Below are 22,519 nucleotides of genomic sequence, written 5' to 3' on the forward strand. Positions count from 1 at the left end.
GCCCTGATTCTTGCCAGATTGAGTCACATTCATTTAATGAATAAAAACAAATTAAAAGAAAACTTTCAACCGGTGATCAATTTAGTTTGGGCATATATATCAAAGAGATTCACCTAATTAAGCACTTATGATTCCTAAATGTATAACCCTATATATTTGACACACGTCTATAAATTTAAAGCAGTTAAAATGCTTTAATATTTGCCCAAACTATAGAGTACCGGTTAAAGTAAATGTTTTGGTATCTAAGTTTATTAAGCAGGAAGTTGATGTAAAAATCTAAACTTTATTTTCTGACAACATGCAATGATGTCTAAATTAAAACTTTTTGGCTAAAACAGCCAGTGAGGAGTCCAAGGGAAACTCTGGTTCCACGACACTTCCATTTTCAATAGATCCATGCTTTTCAAAACTTTTTTTTTTTTTTTTTCTTTTTTGGTTTGTAGTGTTTAGTTGGTTATATTTTTTTCCATCTTGTGGGAGAGGCAGTTTTAATCAGAAGTGGTCACTTTGTCAAGGCTGCAGTGGCTCGGGGTTGAGGAGGGTTTCTCCTCGTCATCGTCTGCTTTCAGCAGCGGGGAGAGATCTGCGTCTCCCCCCGCCTCCTCCCGCCAGGCAAGCCGTCAGTCGCGGTGTGTCTGGCTCGGCGGCGTGATGCTGAAGACCCGGATGCGCAGGTGGGAGGCGATCTGGAGGCACACGCCGGTACAGTAGCGTGATAGGTCCAGAAGAGAGAAGACCTGAGGAAAGACGGAGAGGATCAAACATCAAATGCTGCATTAATGGTAATATTTAAGTGTCCCAGTAAGCAAGCATACACAATAACAGGTTGTCATTAATGTTATTAGTGACACCTGTGGTTTTCCTGCCGTGACTTGTGGTCTAATCAGCCAGAATAACTAGAAACACCTGTGTGGGTGTGACGGGCCTTTGAGGGAAACCAGTGCTTTCAGTAAAGGTTGTAGCTCCTGCAGCCTCTTGAACTGCTTATTTTCTGCCCTTAGAACCCCATAGTTCCCTTCTCCACGCACTTTGGATGTTGGTGAAGTTGTGCCGAAAAATCCCGACACTACAAGTACTGCTTTAACACATAAACCATGCAAATCACACAGGATGTTACTACAGCTACTGTAATACAATACCAGAGAGATATAGATATATATATATATCAATTAAATGCTAACAAGTGGTACGGATCTTTGTGCAATTTGTGGTTGAAATGGGTATAAGATGCGTCTTAGTATGGAGTTGCAATAGTTTTATTGTATCCAGTTATCTCATTGGTCTAAAAGCAACCTTGAACTAAACCTTGAACTGCAGCTGTAATGACTCGAGTCGCTGATTAGACGGTTGAAGTGAAAGCGAACAGGACTGAGAACCAGGCTGTGCTTACGTGTACATAGACTTAGTCTGTTTTTCTTGTAAGGTTGTCACCTGCACTGCAAGTTTTTACTGCAGATGTCCTTCATAACTGGTTAAATTAAGTTGTCATCACAATGTATAGCTCCAAATACAAGCTGGCGTGCAAAGAAATGAATAGAAGGTATTAATCAGGAAACAGTTTGGTTGGTTTTTCTGGTTCTCTGCAACAGGCTTAAAGATTGCTTGCTTGTTCTTGTTTGTTGGGTGAGTCGTGGGTGCAGCCTCATGAATCAGCCACAGTATCAAAACAGCCACTAAGGAGAGCATTTCATGCCTTTTCCAAAATGTAGGCAGCTCTGAATGCAAATGGGGTCTTGGTTTTCAACCCTTTAAATCTAAACTGAACAATATCTCAAAAACATCCTGACTTTTTATTGATAATAATCAATAATAAGTCTTTGGAGTACCCCTTTAATACCACTATAAATGTGTCAAAGACTGACCATGGCGATCCAGAGGACTATATGCTCATCGATGAAGCTGTTGAAGTACTGGTTGAGGAAGAGGAGGCCAGGGCCTACGAAGGCCGTGTCCGGGAGGTGCAACTCACTCTTGGTCATGTGTGCGACCTACAGAGATAAACATGGACATAAAAACACAGATTAGGTACATTCTGACAGAGGAAACATGACAAACAACTTTGGTGTTATGATTGTTAACTTAGGTTATCAAACCCAATATTATGGTCAGGATTTAATGTGATGTATGATCAATATATGAACATTGTGTAAGTATCCCAGCACAGTATATAGTTGTTTTCATTGCTATTCCAGCACTATATTCAAATTGCCTTCACACGCAGTGGCTGTAAACAAATACACCTCAAATATGCTGCTCAACCGGTGTCTGCACTTTGCTGTCACTCACAGTAAGCAGGTCGTAAGCATCAACTCACTACGAGGAACTTTCCTTTTGTGTTTATTTCTGGCGGTCCCGGTGGACAGAAGCGGTAGTGTTTCTAAATGTGAATTCATATAACCAGCGGTTTCATAACCAGTTGAAAAGTAACTTTAAAAGGCAAGATGAACGTACCACCAGCTTGTTGGAGATCTTGGAGGTGACCAAGCCAAAGGCGAGCAGGTACAAACATGGGTGGAGCTCAAACAGTTGGCTGGACGACTTCTTGAATATGATGAAGGCCAGCGTGAGGATGAGGCCGATGTGCAGACCAGGACTCAGCACACTGGTGTCCTAAACGGAGGGAATGTGATGAAGCATGCGTCACAATAGCGCTGTACAGGTTCTACATCCAGAGTGTGTGTACAGTGTGAAGAGGTTTGTGGACTTACAGCCACAGTGGAGCCGTTTTTGCCAACACCTCCATTCAAAATGACATGGAAGTAGTTATAGCAGGAGTAGAGGGCCCCGCCGATGATGCCGCCGATGGGGAAGACGTACATCTTCAGTCCGATGATGGGCAACTACGGAAACAAGTGGAGGTCAAATTAATGCAAAAGACACGCGGCACTCTCCTGGTAGTAAGACGACAGGTGCTTGTATGAAAGCTGCAGTGCATGCCGAGCGGGATGAGAGGGCAAAGCAAATAAAACAAATGCGAGCGACATCATCCGCTTTTTGAGCCGGATCATGTCTGATGGATGACCTGTTGGCGTGGCGTTAGCTACACATATTTACCTTCTCACTTCTCTCATGTGATGTTAAGTCAAGCCTCCAAAGGCAGCAGAGTAAAAGTAAAACACAAATTCTATTCAAGGACTAGAATGACGACTAAAAACTACGAACTGATCAGATAATTAATTTGGTGTAAAAAAAAAAAAAAAAAAAAGGAATGGAGAAGAAAACGTTCACTATAAAAAGGTGAAATGAAAGTGTTCCCGTGTGTGTGTGTGTGTGTGGACAGTATTCGAGCATCTGTCCGCGGGTTCTCAGTTACCGTCGCCTGCCAAAGGCTCACGCCTCCGAAAGCCGACATCAAATACATGACGGTGATGGCGATCTGCACCTCTGTGACGTCAATCCTGTGAAGAAAGTATCAGGGAAGAGTGTGAGTAATCAATTTAAGTTAGCAGTTTCACAGTTATATTACAGCATCTGTATCAATACTGGGAAAACATGTGACTTACAGGCCAAAGCGGAGGGTCCCGGACACGTAGGTCTGCCAGTGGGCGCAGAAGAACATGAACATCCCGATAAAACCACAAAAGAACATCCAGTCTGGGTATCTTCCTATGCCACAGGAAATACACGTTCCCACCGCAACAAAGACTGAAGGAAGGAATAAAGAACAACAGACAAACTAACAATCAACATCTCTCCCTGAGCCACGAATGCAGCTGATTCTGCAAATGTGAAAAGAATAACAGTTTAGGTTCAGTGAGCAGTAAAGCACCTGTGGAGACGGCGTCGCAGCCGTGGTCGAAGAGCTCCCCCAGAGCCGAGCTGCTGTTGGTCCTCCTGGCCTGCTTCCCATCAATGGCGTCCAGAGACTGGTAGATGAACAGGCCCAGAGCGCTCATGATGAAGGCCCACGCTGGAGCCTGCGGGTGTGGAGGTGGGAGAGACTTGATTTAGACAAGAAGGACCACAGCCTTGTTGTTGTTGGTTAAAGCGCAAAGAAAAATAATGCGACTCTTTTGATAACTGATTGATTTGAGAACTCACTTTTGAGGCTGTTATCTACAAAATTGATCATGAAACAACGTTCCTGGTTAAATCTGTGTTATTTTACCTGAGATTCTACAAGCGAGCGGCTACAGCAAACTATAGTGTCGACTGTGCATGCTAAGAGGATGCAGAAATATTGTGAGGCAATGGAAATCAGGCACTCCTGCCATACCTGTTTGATAAAACTGTATGTATCTGCGTTTATACTGTGAACATAGAGATTGATTGGATTCCAGCTGTGTCTCAGTTCCTCTAAGTTAGAGACTCTAACTGGGGTGGAGGTTATTAGACCATCTGGACACTAGAGCCGGCCAACACAGTGTGTTCACCACAACGTTGTGTGTATGTTTGTCAGTGTGTGAGAGAGGGACACAAAGAAAGTCTGTGTTTCCGGAGAGATCAAGCATTTCCCATGCTGTCCTAAATATCAGGAGATCCTGCTGTATTCTTCTATGTCCACGTCTTAAATGCCTCACGGCCTGGTGGGGACCGATCCCGCTCGTTTAGGGTCAGAGGTTACACTTTTAACATCTCTGAACTGTGTCCATTGATTCGCATGTTTGTGTGCAGAGACATGTGACATTCATACATTTACAAGCCCATGCCTTATGCAATGCTAAATCATGGAAAATGCCTTTGCACATGTGGAATTTGACAGTAACAGCATGCTGCATGGACTGTGGACTGCAAGGTTATCATAATTGGATTGGACAAAGGTATAAATCTGATAAACGCATACACCTATGCAGTGCTGATTAAGACACTGCTCCACAGTGAACCTGGTGACATAAGTTAACTGGATCATAGGTCATAGGCTTGTTGCAAGGCCTACTGGTGCATTAGAGGTATACGGTTTAAGGATAGATGTGGAGCCATTTCACATCAGCACGTGAAACATTCTCCCTTCAGATGTCTGTTTTACCATCAACACTGCCGCATCACGTGAGCCTGCGCGGACAACAACACGTCAAAGCTGATCATTTCCCACCCCCCAAAAAAACACATGACGGACACGTATATTCCCTAATCCGACAATTTAAAGAATCCTGATTTATATGTGGCCATGCAGACGTGACACCGTGTGGTTTACGGTTTGTCCACAAATAAACACCTACTGCCAAAACACACCCTGGGCGTTAGCAAACAGGGTGACTGATCCTCTTCATGAAGTGGGAATAATATCAAAATACGAGTGGCCGTGAGGCTCAAACATAAGCCGAATTGACAAGTAGACTCCGCTGATTCAGGACATGTCCTACATTGTGGCTTGTGAGTCATGTGGAGTGTGCGCGCCGGTGGTCACGTAACGTTAATTTACGCAATTTGTGAATGGAGGACTGCGCGTTCCTTCCATACCAGAGAAGGACACTTAACTCGCGCAATGGTCTCCGGGTAGAAACTTTAACCAAGGTCGATGTACTCACCTCCTCTGTCGCCGTGGGACAATAATACATGAGCACCACCGTGGTGAGGATGTTCACCATCAGTCCAACAATAGTCAGGGTGTTCGGGGCGACCCATGTCGGTATTTGTTGGACGAGCCAGTTCCAGTAGATTTGAAACGGTGGCTCGAGCAAGGATCGACCAGAGGCGCTGTATTTATGCTCCTCCAGCCGCTTGAGTTGTGCGGTTGACAGCGACTCTGGCCACAAGAAATGTGGCATTGTTTTTCTGCCTGGTCACCAACCGCAAATTAGCGTAACAAACTTCCCAACACTCCCGGGTAAGCTAGCAGCTCAGACGGGGCTATCTTCTCTCGGCCGACTCCAACAAATAGTCGCTCATTTGGCATTTATAGCTAGGTGACCAGACGAGGCCATTTCCACAGCGGAACCATGAGATGTCGATACTCCGCGTACGTTTCTGATCAAGTTGCGTCTCGGCCGGAAGTGAGAAACCGGAAGGGAATGATTTGGCGGTGCACCGGGAAGTTTAAATGAAACTGTGGACATAATAGCATCCGCGAGGTTATTTAAACTACTAAACTAACGATGCAAATGTCAAACGCTGCTTGTTGGCAAATTTAAAATAAAAAAAAATGTAACTACAAGTTGGCAAACACGGAATAAGAAGCTATTGTTCATCCATTAATTCCATCATATTAAAATGACAGCAAATTAAAAATATTCACATATTCATGTTTGAATGTTACTCCTCCTGGTTTGTATTGATATATTTAGGTTAGCCATAAATACTAACTTTATTATTTCCCTCACAAATTGTAGTCACTAAATTTAGCTGTTACATTCTCTGTGCACATGGAAGTCTTAATTCACACTGCCTTGAACTAATTGTGGTGGAGAAATACAGAATCCTTAATCTTAATGAATCTAAATTTACTGGAATAATCCAATGTAACACACACATGTGAGTGTTTAATTTTATAATATGATTCCCCCCCCCCCCCCCCCCCAAATTCCTGGGAGAAATTCCAAGGATGTGACCACAGTGACTGATCTTTTCTTATTAATTTGGGCTATTTTTGATGAATAAATATATTCATTTATTTGTTAAGTTTTTAAGTCTTAGTATCCCTGCATACATTTTAAGTCAAGTGGATTTTGCACCACAATAAATCTAAATGTTCCACAAGTAATCAAATCAAATCAATAAAGGAATCTCCCTGTGTAAGCTTCAATTGCTTTATTTAGACAGTCATAGTATTATAATCCAAATAAAAAGAGTACTCAAAACAAAATCACATTTTAAAATGACTTTTTATTGTACTCCATGGGTCATAATTACAAAGGTAAATGCATGCGCACATGACTGAGCATCAATCAAACCTCAAGTCCAATATGAATCCAAAAAGCATAGAGTCGTGCAGAATATGGACTGTGTGTAAACCTCTACATTTACTCACTTATTTGACATAAATGACCCACACAGAAAAAGTGAAATGAACAATTATTCATTGAATTATATTAATGTGAATTATCTTAGAAGAGTCTGCACATCATTTGTCCAACATTACTCTGGTCTATTTATATTTTTCTCGCATATATAAGTTCTGACATGAAATAAAAACACCCAAACATTGTTTATACACTTCCTTTTCCCTTCTTTCAGACCCCGGAAATAAATTATCACCTTCAGCAAACACTCCCAACAAGAATCAACATGTAAAATACGGCAAGTGTGTCACTGTGCTATATATGTATTTTTTTTGTACTTATCAAAGCTAGAACCAAAACACTGCCGGCATGCATCTGAGCTGACACAGTCTTTGGAACACAACAGGGTGGACAAAAAAGTGACCTGGCTTTTTATATTTCTATAGTAATTAGCTCCAAACTTGCACACAGCATGCCACACCAAAGACCAGCAAACCCTCCCCCCACACTCCCCCATCAGTCGCGCCATCTCTCCATCGTTCCTCCATCCAAACTTCAGGCCGCTGACCTCAGCAGGTGAGAGAAGAGAATCACTATCAGCGGCAGATGTCAGCAAAGCTTAAGTGTCTCATTGCACTCTATCCAGTTTCTACTTCTCTTCCTCGACAACCTTCTCGGTCATGTACTTGTCAATCAGGTGTAGGGGCACTCCGCGTTGCATGAGTTCGTAGAAGGTGAAGCCTCCTGAGGGACGAGAGGAAAAACTCATAATATTGTCGGGAGAGGCGGAGGTGGAAGTGGAGAGTGAAAAACAGAGAAGAAGAGGAAGGAGAAGAGGAAGAGAAGAGCAAGAAGCTGACAGAACAAACAGAATGCACAGAAGAGAGGAGTTCAAACCACTGGATAAAGAGTGAGAGGAGGAAAGAAATCTGGCCGGAATAGCTCATGTTCGCAATGCACAGTGAGTTTGTAAATATCTGCGTTTGCTCAGGCTTGCAGAACCAGAAGCACAGTTGATACCACTGAAATACAATTCCAGATTAATGAAGCGTACACTGTCTTTAGTCATCCACAATATGCTAACAGTGGTGGAAGTGTTCATATCCTGTATTTAAGTTTGTTATCACACCACAGTGTAAATGTATTCTCGTAATAATGCATAAAACATTTTACTTATTGGCAAATGTGCTTAAAATAGCAAACATTAAAAGTAATCATTTAGTGTGGTATACTTAAATATATATTAAATTATTGGAATATGATTTGAGATCAATTAGCGTAAAAACAACCATTGAGGAGCTCATTTTGACCAATGTATACACTGTTGGGCACGTAAACCTATAACACGTCATCATATTTAGAGGCTGATCACATGTTTTGTGTATAAAATCTTAATCTGCAGAGAGAGAAAACTATGAGTTGTTAAATCTCTCAGATAAATGTCATAGATTTAAAATATATAATACAAAAATAAGCTCAATATCCCCATAAAATGTAGTATGAAGCGGCATAAAGTGGAAGTACAAGTTCCTCAAAAGTGTAGGAATAGAAAACACTTTTGGAAACAAGACAGCAAGACTCCAGGAAGTTACTGCACCGATCTCAGAGATAGTCCAACATATAACCACTAATAAAACCACACTGTGACTGGGATCATTCTTTTATGTTGACTCAAACATTGCTTTCCAACTGGTCAAAACTCAAAAAGGAACAACAATTCCAGTATATAATGTATATAGTATATAAATATAGAATTTAATTGAATAGATCAGCACCATCCAGCTATGTGAGTCTGTATTGGCCTGCTAACAGATAAGTATTTATGCATCCCCAGCTAAGCTAAGCTAACTGTCCGTAGCTTCATATCTAATTGACAGACACGAGAGTGGTATCAATTTTCTCATCTCTCTGCAATAAATCATATTAGCATACTTCCTTAAATGTAAAAATATCCCTTTAATTACAGTACTTTAGTAAATGTTACTTTCCACCACTGTAAGCTAAGGGATACAACAGGAACTGTTGTACACAACTCATCACTCAGGTCCAAACCGAACGTGGAAAATACCCAGTGTTAGTAAGCTTTGTTTGGATCCTGTATTTAATTAACAGCAGAAAAAAAAAGATATGTCGACGTCATGTCAACATATTATAAAACTCATTCCCAGCACTGGATTCTTTGTCAAAGGTTAGCAAGTTTGCAAAATGTATTACTCACCTTATCTGTGGCACAAAATAAATGAGAGGTAGTCTTTGAATTCACTCCATTTCACACCAACGACTATGCCAACCAATTAAACATATTCAAAACAGGGCTGTTAAAATTCAGCCAGCAAAGCAGAACCGGGGAAAATTTGGCAAGAGTTGTCATGCAAACCTTGTTTCATTAATGCCCGATTTCACATGTTCTTTCTCTGGCACCTGCTTTCTTTCATGGGGAAGAAAAAGATGCCACAGTCCCAACGACTGAGAAAAGCAAGGTTACACAAGCAGCCTGGAAGATGCATAATGAATGACATAAGCTTCATATGCCAAAACCATATGAAAGCTTACCTTATATGAGAACATACATTCACAATTCTTGAGTGTAGACTGGGGGAGAGAGAAGAGAAGAGGGGTTAACAAAATGTTAACATGGAGTTATATGTGTGCACCAGGGAATACTGTTGGAGTTATTACTGAACTCTTTTATATGAGGAGTTAACTGTGTGGCATAAAGAGGACAGTGGAATCTGTGGAGAATCGTTTAAGACAACACAAAAACATCGCAGCTCTATATGTTATGCCTACGACTGGTGACAGACTGTGTATTGAGGTGGTGTGTTGTTGTGATGATGAACAAGATGACTGGAACACAGGGGATAAACCTCTACATGTGGTGGTGATGGAAATGTGTCACCAGATATTATGTGCACTGCACACAAATGAACGGATTATTTGTATCTATTTAGAAAATGGTGTCCAGGAGCCGGTTGCACCAACTGTTCATGAATTCAAACAGCAATTAGTTGGTGGAGAAAATTAAGTAACGGGTTGCACCACACAAATAGTTCTTGCATAGAGATTAATGTAACTTTGTCAGTCAGCTAATTGAGCTTACAAAACAAATCAAAACAAATATGCTGCTCAACCGGTGTCTGCACTTTGCTGTCACTCACAGTAAGCAGGTCGTAAGCATCAACTCACTACGAGGAACTTTCCTTTTGTGTTGATTCTGGCGGTCCCGGTGGACAGAAGCGGTAGTGTTTCTAAATGTAAATGTTGCCATGTAAATGTTATTCCTTAAATTCTAATGGTGCAACCCGATTAGGAAATTAGGAAATGACCAACTAGTTAAAAGTTACTAAGGACTTCAGAAGGACTTCCACACCACCGTAGCCATGAATTTATGAATAGCAGGTGCAGCTCAATCCAGATACTTACATGTCCAGCGCCTATGTGGTTAGCCCTTTGGTAGACTGCAGACGAAGTTCAAACACTACAGTACTCCAGTGGAGTTGGTTTCCCAAAGCCACCTTTGCGTCCTTATACTAAGACAGTGACGATTTTCATTCAAAAGGATTCTTCTGTTTCTCTTTTTCAGATCAAGAAAAAACTATTCTTTTAGCAAAGGCACAGTAAAAATGAAGAAATAAAACAAGAAAGGTGAAAGGCTTTGAGAAACCAGACTCCGATACAGACAGGTTCCCAGTAAGGCCCACTGAGCTCCCATCCTGATCCACACTCACCTTTGACCTCCAGCTTGCATTCCACTTGGGCCTCTCCCAGGTTATTGATGGCCTTGCAGGTGTACATGCCGCCATCATAGGGGCTGGGCTTCCTGATCTCTAGAGTACATACTCCCTGGTTGCTAAACATGCGGTAGCGCGGGTCGTCAAGGATAGTTATCTTATTCTTCATCCAGATCACATTGGCCTGCAGTCAGAAAACCGAAACGTCAGCAGCATTGGGAAGAGAATCAATGCTATAATACAACATGATCCTGAAGGACTACAAATACTCCCCACCCCCTGACGGCTCCTAATGTAACCCAACACTTTACTACCACATCTAACTCGCTCTGCATAACCTTTTAGGTTCTGCCACCTACCTTTGGGTTGGCACGGACACTGCAGTTGAGAGTAGCGTTGTAGCCGGCGATAGCAGCAGTGTTGATCAGCGGCTGCGTGAACTTTGGCGCCTCCATGAAGTCGTGGTCGCTGAACTCGTGCGTTTTCAGCTGCATGCCTGTTGGGGTAAGGGTAAAGGAATGGGGTTGCGCATGATACTGTCGCTGAGCGGTATCATGTGGGAAATTCCCTAAGTGATGAGGGAAAGACAACATTTTTTTGTTTATCATCGGCTGAGTCTACAACACCTCTGTTAAAGGGCCTGTCAGTCGACCCCTGACATTTTAAAGTGAGTCTGTAAATCAATTCAGACTCACTTTAAGGTGGAAAACATCACTGACAGTACCTTTCAGATAACAGCTGTGAAAAGAATAGTCAGCAAATGATTTTGCACATTTTTGACACGTGAAATGCTGGTGATTTGTTCCAAGGTTCTGACTTTGGAAGCATTTTCCCCCATCAGAAATTGTTAGTAACCATTGACATTTGCCAATATGGCAGTCATTGTTACCTTCTTTGACGATGATTGCACTTTTCTTGGTTTGGGTGGCAGTATCGCTAGGGCCACACATGTTCTCTGAGAAGATCCTGAAGAAGTACTCGTTCCCTACCACCAGCTCTGTGATGGTGATGCAGTTGCGATGGTAGTGCTCAATGCATGTGTACCATTCCTGAAAAGCAAATTGAAGCATGTAAATGTAAATATTTATTACACATCATTTGCAATTTCAGTTTAGTATATTATGTAAAATTGATCTCCTACCATAGTCTTCTTGTCTGCCTTTTGTATGGTGTAGCCTGTTATCGGGGCGTTGCCGTTGTCTTTTGGAGGAATCCAGACCAGAGCCACATTTCCTCCCCAAACATCTTCAATGTTCATACACTGAGGAGGCCCGGGTAGGTCTAGCAATCAGAGAAAAGATCGTGAGCGGACGGTTTGGTCTTGTTATTATCATTTGAAGTCGGCCCAGCAATGTCAAAGCAATCATTTTAATATACATTTCATATGCATACCGGCCAACGTTTTAAATTATGATGTGAAACCAGTAAGGACTGTATGTCCTTCCCAGCAGCATAAATCAATAAGTCCTAATAAAACGACTGATTAAATGAATGCAACCTGAAATGGATAGATGGATGGATTAAAATATATTTATTATTCAGAGTTCATTCAAGTTTTTTCTTAAATTGACACTTGCCCATTACTGTCAACAGCAATGAAGAGACTTTTTAGATTCAATTTAAGACTTAAGATCTTCTAGGGCATTTTTTTGAGGGAATTATATTTGATGCTGTTAAAAACATCACTCACCTACGACTTGTATGTCAATAATGGCCGTGTCCACGTGGTTTTCAACCTGCACAGCCATCTCATACTTTCCAGAGTGGCTGCGTTCCGCTTTACGGATGAACATGATGCTGTCACAGTCTGTGTTGCGGATGCTGACGTGGGTTGGGTCGATTGCCTGGCCCTCTTTCAGCCAGGTGACCTTCGGCCTGGGTTTGCCCTGCAGACATCACACACATAGTTTATGATTCTGCTCAAAGACACAGCAGGTATTGATCGATTGGGAGGTTGCTATACCATAAATGGCACTACGAGGTTGACTGCTTCTCCAACTCTTCGAATGTATGTCTGCTTCAAGTGTCGGGGGACGCGGATCTTGGGTGGTTCTGAGGAGGAACCAGACCATAATGTGTCAATATTGATGTTTGTTTCAATCTTTTCCTTCAAAACAGTCAACTTTAAAGTCATGTTCCAGAAAGTTACAAAGATTCATGTCCACAGCAGTTTTCAAAGCTCACCAATAACCTCTTTGACCAGGACAGAGTGCTGAATGCTCCGTGGAGCGCTGGCACCGGCAGCGTTGATGGCTTTGACTCGAATTAAAATTTTAGTCCCTGGAGTCAACCCAGTGATGGTGTACTTGGTCTTCTCTATCAGCTCATCGTTGGAAACTATCCAGTCATCAGCTGTAGGGAAAAATCAGTCCAGCTGAAAAAATATTTGCTAACGAGTTTCACTGACATTTCTGTGAGCTGTGACAAACATGTGCAAACAATGTAAGGCCACGACAAACTATGCGACAGCGGCAATGTTACACATTCAATGGATGTCACTCTGAAATCCTCTCTCCCCACAACTTTCCAGCATTGTAATTGAGGGGTTTTCACCTTTTTTACCTTCAATGGTATGAATGTCTTCCAGGAATATTGCCTAAAAGTTGGTCATCACCTCCATAATTCACTATTATTGCTGGTTTTTAACCTTGCCTTCAAGTGTGGTAGCTAGGAACAGCTAAAAATGCGTTTGCCTTCAGACGTGGGCGAACCACATGTTGTACGAACTTGTTCATTCTGAGCATAACCAGCAGGTGATGAAAGTTTTGATCCTGAACATTTGTACAAGCCACTTTTGTCTGACACTTCTGAAATCTATGTAGCACGAATGATAATTGTAAACAGAGTCAGTGGTACCAGACAGAAGAAATATAGAATTTACCAGACGACAGATGCCAATTTCCTTCCCTTGATGCCCATGCATTAAATTTCTTAAGCTATATTTGGGATGCATAAGCTCTAAATCGGCTGCTGGTGGACGTGTATCACATTGTGATTTAGGATCAATAGTTTAGATTCACGGTAAAAGGTTTCACACCGTTTCCCTCATAATTGTCAACTTTCGCCTGGAACAGAACAAAAATCACACGGTCTGTCGTGGCCTTTAGTAGATTTGAGGTTGCCTCACTTCCTTCTATGCAGTACTCTACCAAGTATCCGTCCAGTCCGGCAGCACCGATGGTTTCAGGAGGACGCCACTTTACGGTCACTGTGGTGTCTGTGATATCGTCCACAACCAGCATGGTGGGCTCACTGGTAACAGCTGAGTGGAGAAGAAAGGTTTTAGAGATCAGAGTCATAGCAACAGTTCAAAAATGGGAATGAACGAGATCGGAAAACATCCATTTTGGCAAGTCATGAAGAAGTGAGAAAGGCGCCTCTCACTCTGGCTGGTATGCTCTGAATCTGCATGTCAGATCTCATTAGTCCCTGCTCTTTCCATCTATTCTTGTATTCTGAATCACATTTAACTCCTATTGAACCCTCTGACAGACCTGATCTCCTAAACCTCTAATCCGCAGATGATTTGGCAGCCATTATAAAGACATATTTAATATCCTCTAAAGCTCCTGCATGTCCAGTGGAGGTCACTGTCAGAATGCTTGGGATGGTGGGCTATCGGGAGGAACAGCTGCGTCGCCGGGGTGCCAAGGGCAGATCACACATGCACATGTCACTGGCCAACTCTTTGAGATTTCCTCCATTATCATGAAACGGTTGTTAGATAAACTGAAGCCTCTCGTAATACTTTCCCGAACAGATTATTGGCAGCTCACAGGCCAGTGTTTAGACTGCTCAGTGGAGACATTTGGGCTACTCACCGAGGGGCGTAAAGGATTTGGATGGTTCGCTGGGCTTGGATACACCAATGGCATTGACTGCAAATATCCGCACTTCATATGGCACTCCTTCAATCATCTTCTTGGGTTCGAATGCTGTTTCTTTGATCAGGTCAAAGTTGAGTCTCATCCATCTGGAGCTCTGTTTTTTCTTTCTCTCGATGAAGTAGCCTTTAGAGGACGGTCGGAAAGCTTGTCATTTAACCCACGACACATACATTTAAGCTGCCGTAATAAGTAATAAGTGACGTTTACCTAATATTGGTGAACTCCCATCATATTTTGGCGGTTCCCATGTCATTGAGCACCAATCACCGCCCACCTGTGGGACCAAGGGAGCCTCTGGAGCGTCAGGGATGTCTGCAGAAAACATAGCGTCATGTTAAGGATTGAAGAAACTTATATGCAATTCTCTACCTTTGTGTTTTTGTGATCACTTACCTACAACCTTGATTTTGATGCTGGCTGTGGCTTCACCAGCCTCATTCTGCAGGACAATCTTGTAGTTGCCTGTGTCATCCCGCTCCGTGACGTCAATTGTCAGGCTGGTCTGGTCGCCGGATGTTTCAGCGCGGACGCGATGGCCCGACTCAACAATCACCTAAAGCAAATGAGACAGAAAAAAAATTACATGTAAAGTAAAAATCAAAGGCTGGGAATATTTTGTTATTATCAATAAATCCCATGAAATTACCACCAATTTTATTATTTATTTTATAATTTATGATTCATAACTTGTGTCTGTGTCTCCAAAGCCTGATATAACTTATTCCTCTTTTAAAGCTCCACTACATTTGCCTCTCTGTTGCACTGGATGATATGTCCATTCAATACTGTGAACAAGGCCACTGCAGTTTATTTTGAGTCAATCCCACATACACAGTCCTGCTGCTGGAAATACTCAAAAGAGCACCTAGCGTGCATTAATCCGAGTCTTGAAATAGTCCTCATTAATGCATGTTTATTCCTGTTTGAGTAGCGTTTGATAAAACCTAGTGCACAACAGCTTTTTATCAAAAATGAAAGGCCTGAATGCAAGACACAGGATAGGGAAGTACTTTCGTATGGAGTATTTTCCTGTTTTTTAATTTGTTATCAAAATCAAAATTAAAATTAAAAATTAAATTATGCCAGCCGTATGCTTTAAAGGAGTTTAACACTAAATAGATTGAAGCTCACCCGTTCTCCCTTCATCCACACCACCCTGGGTGCTGGTTCTCCACTGATGGGGATCTCCAAGCGAAGTTTGTTTCCCGCCACAATTGTCATGGTGTTGTCTGGGAAGTTCATGCTCTCCAAGTGCACCCTTGGTGGATCTATAGAAAATTGAATTACACCATAAACATATATGTTATTCTGCTTTTTTTCAGTATAATGTCAAAATGTAAAATTGCACAGTCCAATGAAGAACAGGTCGTGTACCAATAATGTGAATTTTGGCAGAGAGGCTATGTGTATATCCCTCCGGAACAAAAGTGTAGTCTCCTGCATCGTGAAGGGAGCCGGCCGCAATTTCAAGACCATGAGACCTGGAAAGCCAAAATGACATTAGACAGCGTTTGTGTGAAATTGGTTTTGATTGAACGGAGTTCAAAATGGATCACATACTTATTTTTGTGTAAGATGTTGATGCGGTCATTGGGCTGGATCAGCTGTCCATTCCTGTACCAACGACCGGCGACGTTGCCCGGGTAAATCTCACAGTTCAGCTTGATGGGCTGACCGAGCAACACTTTCATATCGTGAAGGTCCTGTAACACCTTCAGCGGTTTCACTAATTAAAAATATGAGACAGGTGTAGAACAGAATGGAGCATATTATTAATACTGTTTCCTTTAAAAAACATGCAAAGACACAGACATTGTGAACAAGGCTGGGATGCTACATACAGTCAACCTGTACATGAGCCTCAGATGTGCCGCCGGTAGCCATGATGGAGTAGGTCCCAGTGTCCTCCTTGGAGGCGTCATCTATCACCAAGAAGTGTTTTGTTCCTTCACACTTAACTCGGTATCTGGAGCGCACTCCCGTTGGAACCTCAACACCGTTCTTCATCCTGAAGGGGGTAGAAGCATTTGAAATTAGTCGCATTCACACACGTCATGGTTAAATGAGCAGCTAAACATCAACAGAGGGTGTCATTGTTACACCTTGTTACATTAACTCCTGTCCAGATCATTTGGAAAACTTTATCTCATGGGTTCATTATTTCCCAGTAATTTGTACGGTTCCTGTGAAGTACTGTTTAGTTTGGTACTAATTACAGGTCAGGGAAAATAGAGAGAAATTCCTGAATTATATTTGTTGATTTCCAGAAGGATTTATTTGAAATAACAACCCTGTTTGAACCCAAGTAAATATTGATTAATTCATAATTTATTATTTGGGATGCACCGATCTGATACTGATATCGGGCCTAAACTGATATTTGATTGACTTACAATGCACTGACTAAAAGATTCTCTCAACTACACGACAATTTACCTAAATTAACTAATTAACTGAAAGTGTACAAATTAAATAATGCCTCAATTGTACCTGTAATTACTCATTTATTTCCAGGAAACATCATAGGAAATGATTATATATATTTATTTAATAATAACATGTAGCTTTTATCTCAATCTGGGAGGACTGTTAGTGCTAATGTCCTTTAATGACTACATGACCCACAATGCATCCAGTCAGAAAGACATTCTACATGAGTTTGTTGAGGTTAAAAAATATATTTAATATTTCCATTATCCTTTCTTCTGACAAACCAGTGGCCGGCCACAGAGCAGTCCAGTTTGAGTTTGATATGACATTTTTTGACAAATGAAATCTTAAAATGAGTCTCACCATTTGACTTGAGCACCTTCTTCTGACACCTCGCACTCCAGCTCGATCCTCTCGTTCACTGTGGTCTTCACAGCCTCAATGTTTTTAACTATCTTCACTGGCAACTCTGTAACGCAAGAGAGGAAAAACAACACATTTCTTTCTGATTTATACACTGACCGATCTGCAACATGTGGTATGATATATACAGTTCTTTATAAGTTATATAAAGGTGAACAGGTCGAGATACCTTTGACAAACAGCTCTGTTGAGCATCTTTCGTTTCCTGCAGCTACAGAATATGTTGCGTCATCATTCAAGGAGCAGTTGTTGATAACCATAATCCTTTGTGTGCCCTTCATCTCAAAAATATACCTAAAAAGAAAGTCCAATAGTCACATCACTGATCACCAACACTACGTGTGAGTCAATGTACCAGAGAATATACTCTATGAAGGGATTTTATTACAGGAAATTAAGTGAAGGAAAGGTGAAGTTGGCTGCAGAATCCAAAAATCATTGTTAAAATCAAAATGTACAGCAGTGTTGACAAAATAAACAACATCATTATTATATTCAACATGCATCAAGTGCACTTCACAAACCCAACAGTCAGGTTGGACAGAGGGGCGGGGTCACACCAAAGCACTGACATGGAGAAGAGAGAATCGACTGGACGGATGGACTTACTTCCTTTGACTTAAGGTCAGCAGTGGAGCCAGAATAGGGCCGGAGCACAGGGAGTGTACAGTAGGTGATTATAGCAGACAGGAAAGAGCGTCATGATATGACACACAGATAGAAAGACAGACAAAGACAGAGAGACAACATGCTTGGACGCGTTTATGTAGTCGGCAAACAGTGTCAAACGAGAGAGAGAGTGTGTGTTTTTTTAAAGTGAATCTTCTGAACACAGAGCCCTGGAGAAAATGCAACAGGAGACCAAAACCAGAAAACAGCAATAACCTCCTAGATGGCTTTAACTTTGCATGGCTTTGATTACAGGTCTCAGCTAATGAATGCAAGGTTATGCATAGTGTTTATTTAGTTTACAAGTCTGTAACCCTAATATATACTCTAAAATACTATAAACAAACCCTATTCGTTGCAGAATCATTTTCACTTGATTTGGTATTACACCCTATTATGAGATATACATGTTACCCTGTTATGAGGTATACATTTTGTCATTATTATATATTTCAAGACACATAAGATTAAGAACGTTTAATGAAGGAACAAAAACATGTTATTAAGTTTCAGTTTATCTTAAAACAGCATTCAGTGATTTCTGGCTAACTGGAGGCAGGAAGAAAAGTTGCAAACACTAAAATATGATCAACTTTTAAGTTGATTTTAATATATGAGTTATTGTCATACAATATTTATTATAGCAGCTTTAAAAATTTAGCTTTTTATTACCTTTTAAAGAGTTGTGTAACATTAGAATAAGTTTCACTGTGTCTAGTATTGTTACACCCAAGACTTCACATTTAATACCTGTTGCACTAAAAAACATGCTAAACACGTAAAAACATGTCCTCTCTAATGGCCTGTTAAAGTACATGATCTTTATTTAAATTTATTTATTTACTTTAGCATCTATTAAATTTGTTCCAAAGCCACACTTGGTTAAAGACCTGTAAAGGAGGTACCACCTGTTTCCTGTACAAAGGAGGACATATACAGTTAGTTAATGGCAACAGTTGACACCATACACTGTATTTACCTCCAGATGTAGCTCTAGGGCCTTATATATATATATGTATATATAGCCCTGTGAATTCTTAATGTACCTAAAGGTACATTCACACTGCAGGCAAAAGTGTCTCGAATCAAATATTTTTACATAAACGTGACTTAGACCCCCCCCCCTCATAACACTACGAACAGCACAAATCACATGGAATTTGATCTTTTCAATTCTGATTCAGATACAGGTCTGATTATTTTGCAATGCGACCTCAGTCTGGAGATTTCATGAATTCATGAAACTTTTACAGTAAGGCTAGAGATTGAGATTTGTCACAAATCACACGACTCCTACAAATCACACCACGACATTTGAATTGAGCATTAAAGCTGGCAGTGTGAACGTAGCCTGATGTGTGTGTGTGTGAGAGACTGTGTGGAGTGAAGGTGCTGTAAGGTTACAATAGAAATACTATCTTATCTTACTTATCTTATGTCTCTGTGGCACATGATAAAGTAAGTAAGTGAATTAGTAAAAAGAGGACAAACACTGCATCTGTGTGGTGTAAAACATGTTAACCATTGTGCTTTTGAGTGGTGACAAAACATGAGAAAACACATAATATCAGAAAGAAGAAAGGCGATGCCACAAATAAAACGCATTTTTAAAACCATGCGTTTTATTTGTGCCGTGTTGATGGGGAGAGGACACAGAAGAGAGGGAAGGGAAAACGCTGTGACTTACTTGGGACTGGACCTGATTTCCTGTCCGTTCTTGTACCACTTCAGGTCAACTGTGGGGTCGGCCAGATCGACCATCAAGCGAATCTTTCCACCTTTATCCGCCTGATATGCCGGCTCCAGTTTCTTTGTAAAAGCTTTAAAAAGACGAAATAAATGTTGTAAAAGAGACACCAAGATCAGGATTCCTTTTAACCAAGACAGGAAGACTGATGAGCACATCCAACATCTGTAAAAGATTTACCTTCGCTTTTCTTCTGCTCTCTTGGGATCTTCTTCATCCTCTTCAGCAGACCCCTCAGATCCGTGATGCCGTACATGAAGGCGATCTTCTCGTACTGATCTGGCCGGGCGTTCTTCAGGATCTCCCACACATCCACCTCTGGAGTGTCATCCAGCTTCACCTCCCTAGTGGAGCCGGATACGAGGGAAAGTTGTGAGGGCACGAGTAAGAGGCTGGTGTTTGCGACGTGTCCTGAGGAACTACTCATTAACCTCTGGAATAGATGTAGGGTCACCCTTAAGCTTTACAATCTCTGCTTAATTTACTAGGTTAATGCATTCCTTGGTTCCTGCCCTGACATTTTTAGGATTGTATATCCTATTTCGTTCCTCGGGACATGTCACACAAAGGGATGGGCATGGTGAGCTGTCTACCTGTGCTATCAGCTCTGGAGTCAAATGTTAACTGTAACACAAAACACAGAGGCGCTCTCTAATTTGCCAAGAAGTATAGGAGGGTTAATTGTGTCTGCACAATACTATTCACGAGTCTATCCGACGGGATTTAATGGAGCCACGGAGCACAAATCAGGAGGACTCATGATTGATCGCTGAGGTGTGTGTGGTAAAATAATTTTCTTAAGTTTCTTAACAGCTAACCGAAAATTGTCATAAATAAAATGCCAGGAAGTTATTACATGGAACTTCAAAGACGAATCTATCCTCTAAACAAGTGGTTTCCATCCTGTTTATTAACCCCTTAATACAAAGCAACACTTCCTTTTGACCCCCCCATCACATCTGTAAGTTCACTGTTCGGTCTCTGCGACAAAAAACAAAAAGAAGATTGGAAAACAGTCTAAAAATAAACACGGGTTTGTCTATTAGAGTTTTGTTTTCTCTTGACCTCTTGTTTAGGTCCTCAATGTCCAAAATGTGACAACGTTTATCTCCGGAGGACTAGCTATCCTTCTGAGATCAGTGACTTCACTTAAATGCAATAACGAGAGTGTTTTTAATATCTATCATACATGGATTTTTTTTCTGAAAGAGGAAACCAGTGAAGGGAGATTGACAAAAGAAGATCATTTTAAGATCTCACACTCTACATAAAATGTCACTAAATGTTCTTATTCTATAATATTCTAAGATTTAGGTTTGCCATTGAATCCACAATAATGATTGTAAAAAGGCTTTTTAGGGTTTCTAGCATGCATGGGAAAAATTAAATGGGAGCAGAATTAAGAAGGAAATTTAAGTTGGGATCTTTTAGTTTGGATAAAATACTTTTTATCAGGGTTGAAGGATTTTACTAGCACGCAAAAGCACACGCAGATCAATAACGGAGAGTTTTTGTTTGTCATACAACTTATTGAACCGCTGAATGCTTTTGTTTGTAATAACATGATGAGCAACATGCAGGGATATCGGGGAAACCTGCAACAAAGATTTTAAATGCTGATTTTAACATCTTTCATGTTGCTCTCATGAACTGGCCCATCCCTTTGTTTGTTGTCGGTTTGAGTGTTCACTTCAGAGATGCTCCGACGATGTTAGATAATGACAACGAGGAAGTTAGATTTGTTGAGATCCACGTTAGTAAACACAACGTTCTGGACATGTTTGTGTATTCATTAGTTTACATATAGAACATTCAGACAGCCCTTTCTTTCGCAGACATTTTCCCAAATGTCTGAAAGATTGGAGGTGAATAGTGACACATATTATTCCATTCTATGTTTGTACCTCTCATCTGTTTATTTTCAAGCAATTACGAAGAAAGCTGAAATAAACATGGTGGTATATCTCTATATTTCTTTAAGTTGAAATAAAAACGACAATGTAGAGATAACACTATTTTACAGCATCATTTCTCATTGGCCCACTAGCACATCAATAATGATCCAAAACGGTGCACTTCTACCTCATGAAGGTGGCGTTTGACTTCACGACTTGTTGAAGAGCGGCCACCTCAGAGTGTTTATGACGCAAGGCCCATTTCCATCATTACTGATTGCTGACAGAGCGGTTAGGAATGTTGCCTTCAAATGAAGTGTTACCTTACTACAGGAGGCCAACACTCTTGCTCGTCCAATTCCTTGAGCTACACGTCATGCTGGGGACTCTACAGGATTACAGTACTCACCCGCAGTAAGGTCTAATCGTTTTAAAACCTATGATTTTCTCTCTACTAACCTTTGATTTCTGAATATGTAGGGGAGAAGAAGAGACAAGCCCAAAGTAAATGTATAATTTCACTGGTGAGCTGTGTCCCTGCCTAGGACTGTTTGTACTCACACTTAACGTTGCACTTCATCATCTGAGAAACGCATCGTGGTGTTTATTCTGAGCACCACTGGAGCTTTGGTAAACCGGAGGTTTTCAAACTGTGAGGGCGCATCCCAAAATCTGCACGAGTCATAACTCAGTCAAATCTTACTAAACAGACACGATGCACATATTTTTAGATTTAACGTGATGTCCACTTACAGGGGATATAATTGTCTCAACAATTAAACGTCCATAAATCAGCTTAGGAGTCATAGAATGAAGACGCTCCTTATCTCCAGAATATGCCTGAGAATCATTGCAG

General features: G+C 41.2%; 2 protein-coding genes across 8 annotated transcripts in view; both read right to left on the reverse strand.

Annotated features, from left to right (window-relative positions):
* Positions 1–369: 369 nt before the first annotated feature.
* Positions 370–5,913, reverse strand: chpt1 (choline phosphotransferase 1). The gene is made up of 8 exons (XM_079184014.1): positions 5,472–5,913; positions 3,773–3,920; positions 3,507–3,648; positions 3,317–3,401; positions 2,712–2,843; positions 2,455–2,613; positions 1,866–1,991; positions 370–740 (listed from the first exon to the last, which is right to left on the reverse strand). Exons 1-8 carry the CDS (start codon positions 5,709–5,711, stop codon positions 624–626), a joined length of 1,149 nt encoding a protein of 382 aa, XP_079040140.1. The 5' UTR covers positions 5,712–5,913; the 3' UTR covers positions 370–623.
* Positions 5,914–6,745: 832 nt separating this feature from the next.
* Positions 6,746–22,519, reverse strand: part of mybpc1 (myosin binding protein C1) — a 29,554-nt gene continuing 13,780 nt past the window's right edge. For 6 of the 7 annotated variants that reach the window (XM_079183441.1, XM_079183440.1, XM_079183438.1 and 3 more), the window contains 20 exons: positions 19,949–20,112; positions 19,709–19,841; positions 17,522–17,646; positions 17,293–17,398; positions 16,341–16,507; positions 16,060–16,225; positions 15,874–15,980; positions 15,631–15,767; positions 14,893–15,052; positions 14,707–14,811; positions 14,434–14,622; positions 13,740–13,874; positions 12,797–12,964; positions 12,576–12,664; positions 12,303–12,498; positions 11,754–11,893; positions 11,502–11,661; positions 10,972–11,108; positions 10,610–10,796; positions 6,746–7,625 (listed from right to left, as the gene is read on the reverse strand). In XM_079183441.1, the coding sequence (XP_079039567.1) occupies positions 7,531–7,625; positions 10,610–10,796; positions 10,972–11,108; positions 11,502–11,661; positions 11,754–11,893; positions 12,303–12,498; positions 12,576–12,664; positions 12,797–12,964; positions 13,740–13,874; positions 14,434–14,622; positions 14,707–14,811; positions 14,893–15,052; positions 15,631–15,767; positions 15,874–15,980; positions 16,060–16,225; positions 16,341–16,507; positions 17,293–17,398; positions 17,522–17,646; positions 19,709–19,841; positions 19,949–20,112 (2,866 nt within the window). In that variant the 3' untranslated portion in view covers positions 6,746–7,530. Of the gene's footprint in view, positions 7,626–9,434; positions 9,474–10,609; positions 10,797–10,971; positions 11,109–11,501; positions 11,662–11,753; positions 11,894–12,302; positions 12,499–12,575; positions 12,665–12,796; positions 12,965–13,739; positions 13,875–14,433; positions 14,623–14,706; positions 14,812–14,892; positions 15,053–15,630; positions 15,768–15,873; positions 15,981–16,059; positions 16,226–16,340; positions 16,508–17,292; positions 17,399–17,521; positions 17,647–19,708; positions 19,842–19,948; positions 20,113–22,519 lie in introns of all 7 variants that reach the window. The other variant, XM_079183439.1, reaches the window with a different exon arrangement.

This window comes from Pholis gunnellus (genome assembly GCF_910591455.1).
Source record: "Pholis gunnellus genome assembly, chromosome: 22".
NCBI classification, from domain to species: Eukaryota; Metazoa; Chordata; class Actinopteri; order Perciformes; family Pholidae; genus Pholis; species Pholis gunnellus.

What these genes read in the sequence shown, in the direction of transcription:
- chpt1 (XM_079184014.1), bottom strand. Translation starts at nt 5,711, where the DNA reads ATGCCACATTTCTTGTGGCCAGAGTCGCTGTCAACCGCACAACTCAAG. An exon ending in GTCCCACGGCGACAGAGGAG is followed by an intron (nt 3,921 to 5,471) that starts GTGAGTACATCG and finishes CCACACCCGCAG; the next exon opens with GCTCCAGCGTGGGCCTTCAT. An exon ending in TAGTCCTCTGGATCGCCATG is followed by an intron (nt 741 to 1,865) that starts GTCAGTCTTTGA and finishes GTCTTTCCTCAG; the next exon opens with GTCTTCTCTCTTCTGGACCT.